The following is a 12,953-nucleotide window of genomic DNA, read 5'->3' on the forward strand; positions in this document are numbered from 1 at the left end:
TCCATGCCCGACACGTCAGCAAAAGGAGCATGCAACTAGGAATCGAAAAACCTCGGAAAACTAAGGTCAAATAGGAAAGTAAAAGATCTAGGAGGAAATGTATAAAAAGATAGTAATAGGAAAAAAAGAGGGGAGCTTCGTATAGAAATAAAGAAAATAGAAAATAATTATTTCTAGATGATCTTATTGATGAAGTCAAATAGTTTATTTTTATAAATTGTCTAACTAATAATAGAAATATTAAATATGATATACAATAATAATAATAATAATAATAATAATCTAGCAATGAATATAAAAAACTTGAAAATATTTTCTTTTGCTATTGATATTTGATTATGATGTCAAATGTGATAAATCTCTATTGATTAAAATCAATTCGAGATTATTTTCCATAACTGCTTTTTTTGTTGTCATTACCCTCGACAAACTCAATGGAAGTGCCTGAACATTGAGTTTAATTGCTAACTTGGTAAAATATTATCTATATAATATCTTGGTGAATATATCAGTAATTTGATCTTCTGTAAAGACGTAAGAAACCGAGAGTTATTGAGTTATCACACGTTCACGAACAAAATGAAAATCAATCTCCACATGCTTAGTATGAGCATGAAAGACTAGATTTGCCGCAAGATAAGTTTCTCCTATATTATCACACTAAATTTTGGGCATAGCAGATGGGGGAAAATATAATTCCGAAAGAAGAGATTGTAGCCAAAAATTTCGGATTACCAATAGCTTTGTATTCAGCGTTAGTGCTTGAGCGAGAAACTATAGGTTGCTTCTTTGAGAGCCAAGAAATAAGATTTCGTCTAAGAAATATTGCATATACCCACTAGTCGAGTGTACGTCTTGAAGAGATCTGGTCCCATCTGCATCACCATAGGCATTCAACTCGAGTGAGGACTGACGATATAAAAGAAAACACCATATAAAATTATTCTTTTAAGATAACGAAGAATTCTCTTAACACCTTCCCAATGATAATCAGTGAGAGAATGTATAAATTGACAGGCACGATTAACTACGAAAGCAATATTAGGTCGTATAATGATGACATATTATAGGGCATCAATAATACTTCAATAGATTTGGTGATCGTCCATTAAAGGAGAAGAAAGGAGCATTAAAACCTTCTTCAATGATTGGTATGGAGATAGGACGCATGCCATCCATTTTAGCTCGTTGAAGAAATCCAGTGATATATTTGCTTTGAGAGAGAAGACAACCTTCAGCATGTGAAAAAAAACTCAATGCTAAGGAAAAAATGAGTCTTGTCGAGGTACTGAATTAAAAACTCTTGATTAAGAAGATGGAGGAAAGAAGTGATGTCTTCTTGATCATTGTTAATTATTAAAATATCATCCATATAAATTAGAAAAAATATGATAAATTTTTCATTGCATTTATAGAATAATGAAGAGTCGATTTTTAACCCAAAAAATCTGAATGTGAAGCCTATTAGATAAACAATAAAACCATGCACGAGGTGCTTGTCGAAAACTATGTATAGATTTTTGAAGTTTACAAACATGTGTTGAAAGTTGCGGGTGGATGAAATATGGTAGTTGTTCCATGAATACAGTTTCTTCAAGTTGACTGTGAAGGAAAGCATTGGAAATATCTAATTATTGTATCGGCCAATTGGAGCCAATAGCTATAGATAGTAGCAACCTGATGATTGTAATTTTAACGATTGGACTAAAGGTATCATTGAAGTTAACTTAATACCTGACTATTGACTAAAACTTTTTACAACAGGGCGAGATTTGTAGCATTCAATGGATCCATCTGCGTGGTACTTGATTAGAGCTGTCAGACAGGTCAACCCGTGGCGGGGCGGGTCGGCCCGTGGTGGGCAAATCATTTGACGGGGCGGGCCAACCCGCCAACTTGGCGGGTTGGGAAATTTCCAACTCAACCCATTCTAAGGCGGGTTGCGGGTTTGGCGGGCCAACCCGCGGGCCCATAAAAATTTTTAAAAAAATTAAAAAATATTTCATATCTTCAACATTTTACTTCGAAAAATTTTTCTACAATTAAATGTATACATAAACATGTATTTTTAAATATAAATAAACACAAACGAGTACTTATGTTGGATGAAAAGTACTATTTTTATTTCAAAATTATAACAAAGAAAGATAATAAATTGGCCTAAAACTTAGCTTACATGTGTTTTTCAACCCGCGGGCCAACCCAAGCCCGAGCGGGCCGACCCGCGCGGGTCGCGGGCCTAGGCGGGTCGGCCCATGGCGGACTTGGGTTGATAAAATTCCAACCCAACCCGCTTAAATTATTTGGCGGGGCGGGTCAACCCGACGGGCCCAACCCAAATTGACGGCTTTACTTGATTCGGTAAATCCATTTAGATCCCACAATATTCATAGACGGAGTATTAGGAACTAAGGTCCATGTTTCATTACAAAGAAGAGCATCAAACTCTGTAACCATTGCAGCACGCTAATTCGAGTCTTTTACTGCCTGTGTAAAGCCCATGGAAGAGGATAATTAGTGGAAATTAATAGACATCAAGCATAAATCTCACTTAGAGGAAGCATACAATGAGAAGTATCATCGTCGGAACTACTCAGAGATAAGTGGTCAGATTGATGGGAATCAAGACTAGAGAGTGGAGCATTGCTAGATGTTGAGTCTACAAGATTTGTTGGAGATGGAGCAGAGCCTAAAATTCTATCTTCCCTTGAACTTTGAGTATGTCTTGATGGATCAACCTGTGAGAGTTTTGATTTACTATTATGGGAAATCAGAAAGGTGCCTTGATTATCTAAGGGAGTGTCTAAGAGAACAACTGCAAATGGAAAGAGAGACTCATCAAAAGTAACATGTCGAGAAATATATATCTGCCCAGTTGATATATATACGCAATGATACCTATGATGTAAATTACTATAACTAAGGAAAATACATTATTGAGACCAAGAGTTTAACTTGTGTTTAGAGCAAGGTCGCAACCAAGGATTGTTAGAATTTGAGGGATGTCCTAAGGCAATCGTCTTACGATTTTTTCTATTTATTTGATAAGTATAGATTCACTATTTGAGTGCATATTATATGTTTGATTGTCTTAAACTTATTTACTGAATGTCTGTAATATAATTTATAGCATGAGAAAATTTGTGATTGGATCGCAACCAGTGATTATCTCTACATGTGTAATTATGAATATATTAAAATTTCTCTAGTCGTCGAATTGATGTATTCAGACACCATCAATTCTGTAAGACTATCACAGGTTATACTCCTTGGTTCGGCTAAGCAACTATTTTCTCACTGGTTGGAGACATTGGAATGTCGAGAGTTAAACGTGGATGCTGGTTATAGTAACTAGTTCATTGGAGTGACTCGCTGTAAGACTTCATATGGTTCTCTACATATATAGATATGTCTGTGAAGTTTTTACTACAGCATGAGTGCAGATTTCCTTCGACTTGAGGTATACAAGTCATCTTGGTCATGGAGACTTATACTTTGACATCTTAAACAACCATCTCATTGAGGTGTGGACCCGGGATGATTAGGTATAAGTCGAAGTGCCCGAAGGTGTTTAGATAGTCCATAGAGGATTCACCGCTCCTTGCGAAGATACGTATATCCTATGACCACTTGTTAGGATTATTACTCAAAGTCTTTGGCCAAAGCATCATATGTTAAGAGTGTTAGATTCTTGTACATATGTATGAGTAATTTGAATCCGCAGGACGAGGATGTATTACTTGAGCTAGGTGTGACGTAATCAGCCTAGTGGGGACAAGGCACATATACTATGTCCTCAACCAAATGGGTATAAGACGAGTGAAAGGAATGAGACACAACTCACTGTAGTTGCCGAAGAGTTTAGAATTAATTCTAAGATCAACTATGATTTTTTGGCTAATTAAAGATCATGATGTACTACCAGGTGTCACTCATGATCGTTCTATAATTAAATAGTTAATTATGGATGGCCAAGATAAATCGAGAATCTTTTGAGTCACACGCACTAACGAGTTTCTAAAATATGTAAAATAAGTTAAAGAATAGAATTCTTAGATCAAGAGATAAATATTTGGTTGGACCATACATAAAATAAATATGGGAATATTTATCGCAATGGAAACGCGGATGTGCCACATCTCTTATGGAAGAGTTGGACCATATTTGATTTAATCATGAATTAGTCATGAACCAACTTGGTTTAGTTGTGAACCAAACCAAGTGGTTAATGGACTAATTTTTGGTTAAGGGATAATAGGTTGGATTTGGCTTTCTAATCCAACTCATTAATGAGGGCTATATATTGATATGATTAAGAGAAGATTATACACATGAGATTATTAATTAGCTTGTAAGGTTTTTAAAAAATCTTAACCCAATTTCTCTTCTCCTCTTCCTCTCCCCTCTCTCTTTGCCGCTGCCAACAAGGGAAAGTCTTTCCCCTTATTACCGTGACCACCACCCTTGTGTGCTTCTCTTCCTTTTCCTCTTGATCCTTCTTCTTCGCTCGTGGCTAGTAACTTCCGAAGGAGATGCTTGTACTCAAGGAGTTGTCTTGAGGAGCTCTGCGTGGATACGAATAGAGGCAAGTTTCAATAACGTCACTACGGTTGATGCCCTTTTCGTTACAGGTCATCCGTAAGGTACACTTAGCGTAAATTTACTTTCGTAAAAATTTAATTATACGATCATGTTTAGCATGTTGTATCCTTGTATGCGTGTGGTGTGTGTGATGTAATAATTTAGAAATTATTATTATTTTATTTTCCGCTGCGCGTATTTATGAAATATGTTTTAACACACACCGCATCGGACATATCCCAACAAGGATAACATGTGCAACCAAAGATACATATTATGAGTAATTTGAAGAGCGATTATAAAGTCTTTCTAAGAGGCTTTTGTTTTGAAGTAGTTGAGTTGGCAAATGATTGATAAGATATATTGAGGTTTGGCAAATAATTAAGAAGGGCTAAGACAGTTTCAATTATATGATGATGTTTTCTCTCAACGAATCCATTTTGTTCAGAAGTATAGGGACAAGAGACTCGATGAAGGATGCTAGAGGAGGTAAGATAATGGTGATGGGCTTGATACTCTCCTCCCCAATCAGAATGAAAAGAGAATATTTTACGATCAAAATAACACTTAATATGGTTTTGAAAATGACAAAAAAATATCGAAGAGATCAGACTTTCTTTTCATAGGAAAAATCCAAATAAACTTGCTAAAATTGTTAATAAAAATAACATAATAAAGAAAACCTTGATTAGATATAATAGGAGCAGGACCCCATATATCAGAATGAATAATTTCTAAAGGAAAACTAGAGGTGTGAGTAGAAAACACAAAAGGTAATTTATGAGATTTTACTTTCATGCAAGTTTCACATAAATGAGATGAAGAGATTAAAGAAATTGATAAACTATACTAATTAATGATATTTTGAACAGGACGTAGAGACGGATGACCAAGATGTGCGTGCCAAGAGAATTTTTCAATGTGTTCTCTAATAAAAAGCATTAGTATAAGTGAGTTGAAGACGATAGAGATCGTCTTTAATGCTTCCTCGGAGTAAAATAGTTCCTATTGTGAGATCTTTCACGAAATAATGATGCGGATGAAATTTAAAGAACATATTATTATCAAGAGCAAATTGATGCATAGAAAGTAAATTTGTCACGCCCCAGAGGAGTCTCTGTCCGAAGAAATTTCGGCAGCATCTCCCCTGTACGGCGAACAATATGGAACTTTCTACATATCACATATACATCAGCCACAGGCGGCTGGAATGATAACAAAAATAAAAAAACAAACACCACGCAGTTTATAAAGATATTCAGCCTCTGGCTGTCACAACCACGCAGTTAATAATAGTAATCAATAACAATAGGACTCTGACTCGAAATCCACCCTACTCCACTACACTCGTAAAGCTCAAATCCAACGAACTCACCTCTTCTGCCGTCCAGGCAGGCACGTAGTAGAATGAAATCCAATATCATATCAAAAATCCATCAAAAGGTATCACTCCATACAATATCCATAGGAAAAATCCAAAGACAATACTAAAACAAAGTCTGATATAGAAAAAGGCCAAAATAAAACAAATAACGAACTAGTAGAGAACTGGCTTTACGTGCGATGGGAACTGCTCCGGACAGCCTCAACCCGAAAATATCAACAATGGAGGCGGGTGAGTCCAACACTCAGCAGTACAACCGATATGCATAATAAAACAAATACAGACAACACTAATCATGCGCACTCCTGAATACGAGAAGAAATAAATGCAACTGAAACGAAACTGTACTAACCAGGATCAAGGTACAAAGGTAACAGTCGTCGGATCAAGAAATCATAATCCTGATGCATGTCAATCAAATGCATCCATACAAATGCAGATATAAGTGCAGAATCACAACAATAAAATGCAGAATGATATGGTGACCGTGCACTCGACATCACTGCTCAGCGGTGGTCGAGTGGACGGAAATCTTGTGAGTACTCTCCTCGGCCCCAAATCATAAATGGGGAGCTCAATGCTCTCATCTCCCATACACAATGACGGGAGGAAAAATCTCGACGTGCTAGTCTCGACCAACGGAGCCAACAGAGTCCACCATCTGCCTACGCCGCTACACTAAATGCCAACGGAGCCAAACAGAGGAATCGATCACGGCTACCACGCGAGTCCTCGGACTAACGGAGCAATAAGAATCGCCACACACTGTCTGATATACCACTAACCCATGGGTGGTGGTGGTGTGTGCAGTACATGTAACTGGCGATGGGCTCAACCATAGTGGAACCGACAATCGCACAGCATGCAAACATGATGCATGATACTAAGCATGGCAATCTCATGAATAGCATAGCAAGATCCATACATAAATAAAAGGTGTACCACAAGTCAATGTATCGGATGGAAGGTACACAAACAGATAGGGTATCATATAAACCCTAGGTCCTGAACATGATGTATCACATGGTTGGGTCACTACAGAAAGCATGTATGGTCAGATAAATAATAACATGCAGTGCATAATAAATAAACAAACAACATGTAACAGATCATGTAGTGACCAACCGAATCAAATGGAAACACAATTCTTGCTATATGTTAAACACTTTATCATGCATATCAAAAGACATAAGTCAAAGTACCCGCCTCCGAAAATAGAAAGGTCCAATCCGACGTCGAGATGCTCGTCTCGCGTCAAAGTCCTGCGTCAGTCGATACACATACATTTATTTAGCTAGAACTAAATGAATAGCTAAATAAAATCTCAACGACCACTAGGGTAAGATCCTAATCAACCTTCAAAAACATCTCTTCCTAACAAAATCAACAATCCCAAACTTACCTCAAGTCAGCCGCTACTGGAAGTCACAAAGTTTGTTGTCCAACTAGGGTTGTTTATGGCCAACAAAGATAAATTGCTGCTGGAACAAAACTGATCAAACAGAAGCTCAAGCAATGAAGATCACGGATCATACAACCCCAACTTCAATCAAAGCTAGGGTACAGAGCCTACACTCTGTGATGGATCGAACCTGTGGCCGGCGACAGTGCTAGGGCACAGCGTCGGCGAAGCAAACTCGGTGCTAGGTCCAGAGACGTCGGCGCTCAATGGCTGGCACAGAGGTGGTGGCAACCGGCGCTAGGGCAGAACAGTCTCAATCGACAGCAGCGGCTCGAGTTCTAGGGCAGAGGAGTAAGGGGCGCAGCCAGCGCGGAGGAGAGGACAGGAATGGGCTCGGTCGGCGGTGGCTCTGTGCAGAGCTCGGCGTGTAGAGAAGGCCGGCGGTGCTGAGTGAGTCCAGGCAGAGGATGAGTCGCCGGCACTGCTCGGCGTCGGCGGAGATGCTAGGGCTCGGCGGCGGTGCGGAGTGAGTCTAGGGCAGAGGATGGATCTCCGGCAATGGCTTGCGCTCGCCGGCGCTTGGGCAGGGCCGGAGGAGAAGAGAAGAGGCTCGGGAGAGGAGGAAGAAGGACTCGTGCGGCGCCGGTTAGGGCACAGAATCGCACAGAGGAGAATGGCACGCGGGCTTCGGCGGGGAAAGAAAAAAAGAAAACAAATAAAGAAATTAAAAGAAAAAAGAAATGTAATTATAAACATTTCCTCGCTTAAATGGGTCGCCTAAACAGGCTTTTCTCGGGCCCCGTTTTCATCCGCGTTAACTCCTTCGTACGAGCTCCGAAAAATTCCTGAAAAATTTCCAAAAATTCCGAAAAATTCCTTTATTAATATTCGCCTATTTCTGGTATTTTACAAAATTTTTGGTGATAGAAGGAACATAAAGAGTGTTGAGCATACGAAAATTTTAACCACATGAGTGGAAGAATGTGTTTTCAAAGTGAGTAATATGTAAACTTGAGCTATTACCTATTTGTACCATATTGGGCCATGATAAAATGAAGCGTCTGTGAGAATATCATACTCCGGTGTAACATAATGAGTTGCTCCAGAATTCGGATATCATCCTGAGTTCTCAGGAGTCGTTGAAACTAAATTAAAAGAGATAAAAAAGTGAGAATGTTTTAGAATAAGATGATTGAGTTGTAGATTACCAAGAAGGTGATGGTCAATTTGAAGATGCAGGTTCTTTTTGTGAAATAGTTAGTTGTTCTAATGTTGCAATACCACCAATAAAATTTGAGTCAAATCTTTTAAGACGTTGAATATCAATATGTCCAACTCTAAGATAAATTTAATATCTTCTTTGATTATAAGACCAATTAAATCTTCTATGGCAATGAATAACCCTTATTGTTTGGCATCGGTGGCAGAGGAAATAAAGCGACAGAGAGAAAAAAAAAGGAATAGAAACGCTACAAGGAGGAGAGAAAAAGAAAAAGAAATGTGGAAGTGAAAGGAGAAAAAAAAACAGAGAACAGGGAAAAAGAAATGTGGAGGAGACAAAATAAAAGAGAAACAAATTGAAAGAAGAGAATTAGTAAAAGAGGAATTCAGGAATTCAAGGGGAGAAACAATAATTGAGGAGCATGTACAAGGAAATAGATATAATGGATCATGACTCTGATATCATGATAGAAATAAAGAAAATAGAGAATAATTATTTCTGGATGATTTTATTGATGAAACCCAAAAGCTTAAATAAATTGTCTAACTGATAATGGAAATATTAAATATGCCATGTAATAATAATAATAATAATAAACAACGTAGATATAATAAACTTGAAAATATTTTCTTTTGCTATTTGATTACGATACCAAATATGATAAATCTTGATTGACTGAAATCAATTCGATATTATTTTTCATAACTGTTTTTTTGTTGTTATTAGCTTCTTGATCTCCAATGATAGGGACAAGAGAAAAAGCCTGCTCCATTGCAAGCACATTAGTGAGTCCATCGAGAGGATCTCAGATCATTATTAGTCAATAATCAATCAAATTTTCTAGTACAAAAATCACTAGTACGATCAACAATAAGATAAATCTGTTGAACTTTACTTTTGATGAAAGAAGACAACAACTAGGAGATGAGGAGTTAATGTTTGAAGGCTGGAATTTGATATGTTGCCGGAATAAGTGCAAGAAATAGATAAGACTGCATTTTTATGATTGAATATGCTGGAACAAAGAAAGAAAATTTACTATTGCATGTTGAGCAAAACCTAGAAAAAGTTTGTTATTTGACCTATGAGAAGATGGTTAAAAAAACACTCATGGAGAAAGAATGCTACAAGGCAGTTGTCGTTGAAGAGGAGAAAGATAAAGAGGGAGTCCTTTCAATTAATATTGCTCTTGCTATGAGAAAAATAAGAAGAGAATGAAAAAAAAAGAGGAAGAATTGAACCTCGCTATTGTTGTTATTGTACTTCAGCAATTTATGGAAGACTGCCAACAGCTGGAAAAGGACAGCAAGGTTCTTCTACTGTAATTTTAAAGAAAAGAGATGAAGTTATGCAGTGGAGAAAAGAAAAGCATGGGTCGACTGAGGGTTCAGGTAATAGAAGAACCTAGAAGTAAGGAAGAAGAAGGAGAATAAAAAGAGAAAGAACGAAGATAGGAGAGCCGGGATGGAGAAGGGGAGCTTCAATGTGTATCTTGCAGTGGTAGAAAAGAAAACATGGATTAAGGAGCCTATATATTTTAACTTTAAATATCATTTTATTTTTACTTTGACTATCATCTCATCTTATTTCTTTTAACCATCAATTCCATAGTACTTTGGGGACCACTTGCAATGTACCATATCAACATCCATGCTCATTGTTTACCGACAAAACTGTTGTAGCATAGCTTTGAGTATTCCGCAGGTCAGGCTCTGATTTTTTACACATATATATTTTTAATTCACTCGATGATTATTTTCTTATGGTAGTTAATTCTCCTGACGTCTAATAAGGATCTTTGTATTTTCTTTTGAAGAATATTTTTAGAGTATACAATGAATTAATTCACACAGTAGATTCATACAACCAGGTAGCATTTATAGGGCATCGCAATACTTCTTCCAATTCTGCATCAGAAAATGCACTGGAAGTGGTCATAAGTTATAGCATTTCTAGAATTCATACGAGGGAACCTGAGACAGCCTCGGCAACGCGGGACCATAGGTAGGCACCGGCTTCACCGGAGGAAGCTCCGGCAACGGAGCCTCAAAGTTAAACGGAGCCTCGAAGTTAAGGGCACTGATAGCTTGTTTCATGGACGGCCGCGCCATCGGATCAGGATGAGCGCACCATAACCCCACGATCATCAAGCATTCCATTTGTCTCCGATCAAATTCACCCTGTAGCCTCGGATCCGCCGCTTCAAGAATCATCTTCCTCCCGTAAAGCTCCCAAACCCATCGAACCAGCTCGGTCATGTCCTTCTCCCCTACCATTAACGGCTTTCTACCAGACGCTATCTCTAGTGCCACGACCCCGAAGCTGTAGACGTCCGATTCTTTACTTGCCTTGCCGGTGAAAATGTACTCCGGCGCCATGTACCCTCTCGTGCCTGCCAACACTGACGTCGTCTGCGCCCCGCCGTCGTGGGCGAGGAGTCTCGCGAGCCCGAAGTCCCCGAGCTTGGCATTGAACGCCGAGTCCAGCATGACGTTGCTCGGCTTGACGTCCCGGTGCACCACGCACTGCTCCCACTCCTCGTGGAGATAAAGCAGAGCCGAAGCCAAGCCCAGCGTCACCCTGAGCCGCACTCCCCATTCCAAAGTCGTTTCTTCGCCGCCATGGAGGTAGGAATCGAGGCTGCCATTGGGAACCAGCTCGTATACGAGGAGGAGTTCCCGGCGGTCATGGCACCAGCCTACGAGCTGCACCAAGTTGCGGTGGCGCAGCCGACTGATGATCTTGACCTCCGACATGTACTCCTTCCTCCCCTGTTTTGAGCCCTCGGAGACCCTTTTGACGGCGACTTCGAGCTCGGGCTCTTTCAACACGCCTCTGTAGACCGACCCGAACCCGCCTTCGCCAAGCTTGCCCTCGTCGGAGAAATCCCCGGTGGCGCAGGCGAGTTCCGGGTAAGCGAACCTCTTCGGTCCTCTCCCTCTTTCAAACTCATTATCCATCGCGTCTTCGTCTTCTCCATTCGTCCTACGCCTTCGTTTAAGAAGCCATAGCGAGCCCAAAGCAGCCACCAAGATCAAGACTACTGCCCCGGCAATGGAAATGGCAATAGCAGCAATCTTGAACTTCTTTTTTGGCTGCAGAGTCGAGTGGAACGACCATGAGTGTACAGTATTTTCTTCACTGCCTAAACCGGTGGCCGCCGAGAAGCCAATTTCTACTTTTTCCGGCAGCACTGTGCTCAAATCGATGTTGTAATTGAGGATCAGAGCTGCATCGCTGAGCTCCAGCTGGTTATCTCCGCTAGATAGGAAAACACTTAAATTATAAGTGGCTGAATTGTAAGTGATCCACGAGGTCCAGATCGTATTTCCCTTAAAATTGCTCCAATTTGCCGTCTTTGCCGAGCGCACCGAGTTGATGTCGATCCCGATGTGGGGTCGATCCGGGTCATTGAACTCCCTATTTGACCACGTATCGAACTCGACCGCCACCGTTGGCGATGGGGGAAGCCGGGAATTGTTAGTAAAGAGTCCCAGGCTGCCGCCGTAGGAATCGTCGGGAACATGGAACATCGGCGCCGACAAGAAGAAAGCGAGGCCATCGACGAGATTCTGCCCCTGATACCTGATCTCGAAGACGAAACGGGTGGTGAAATCCGATTGCCGCTTGGTTTGCGCGTCCCAAAGGAGGAAAAGCTCCTTCCGGTAGCTCGCTCTGCCCTTGTTGAAGTTGGCCGTATTGTACTTGGCCGTTCCGCTTAAGATGTTGGTGAGCTCGATGCTGCCATCGCGGTTAAAGGCGTCGCCTTGGAGAAGGATATCGGACACAAAGACATCGTTTGGGAAGGTAGAGAAGTTGAAGGAGAGAGAGATTGAGGAAGGAGCGCCAGTTAAGAAACATATCACGAACGTAGCGCTGGAGATCAAAATCCTTGACCTACACATCTTTGCAGACCCAAGGATTTGCAGAGCAGAAGAAGTGATGAGTGACAACATAGGAAGGTTGCAATTATTTAATGAGATCTGTGCCAAGCAATGCCGATACCGAGAACAGGAATGAGTCACTGACGTCCGAGATGAGATCTGTGCCAAGCGATGCCGATACCGAGAACAGGAATAAGACACAGGATATTATCATACCAGATCTTGGATGAAAATTCGATCTGTTTATGCATGCTCTTCCTTATATTTATCAATTATATTAATGGCCAGGAGTCATCCTTCTCCGCGTTGGTTGAATTAGCGGAAGACTGAGATGAATGAATGTCTTTTACCATAACTAACTTAGACTTTGGTTGTAACAGATGAATAATATTATCATATTTAAATGCTGACGTTTAGATCCATATTAATTTTTCTAAACTATTTATCTTAAATTTTATATTTTATTTTAAAAAAAATATA

The 12,953-nt window shown here is 39.9% G+C and overlaps 1 protein-coding gene across 1 annotated transcript; it reads right to left on the minus strand.

The window, feature by feature from the left end:
• Positions 1-10,374: 10,374 nt before the first annotated feature.
• On the minus strand, positions 10,375-12,686 carry LOC122055411 (L-type lectin-domain containing receptor kinase IX.1-like). The gene has a single exon (XM_042616841.1). The coding sequence runs from the start codon at positions 12,543-12,545 to the stop codon at positions 10,542-10,544; it is 2,004 nt and encodes a 667-aa protein (XP_042472775.1). The 5' UTR covers positions 12,546-12,686; the 3' UTR covers positions 10,375-10,541.
• Positions 12,687-12,953: the final 267 nt, after the last annotated feature.

This window comes from Zingiber officinale, chromosome 3B (genome assembly GCF_018446385.1).
Source record: "Zingiber officinale cultivar Zhangliang chromosome 3B, Zo_v1.1, whole genome shotgun sequence".
Classification (NCBI taxonomy): Eukaryota; Viridiplantae; Streptophyta; class Magnoliopsida; order Zingiberales; family Zingiberaceae; genus Zingiber; species Zingiber officinale.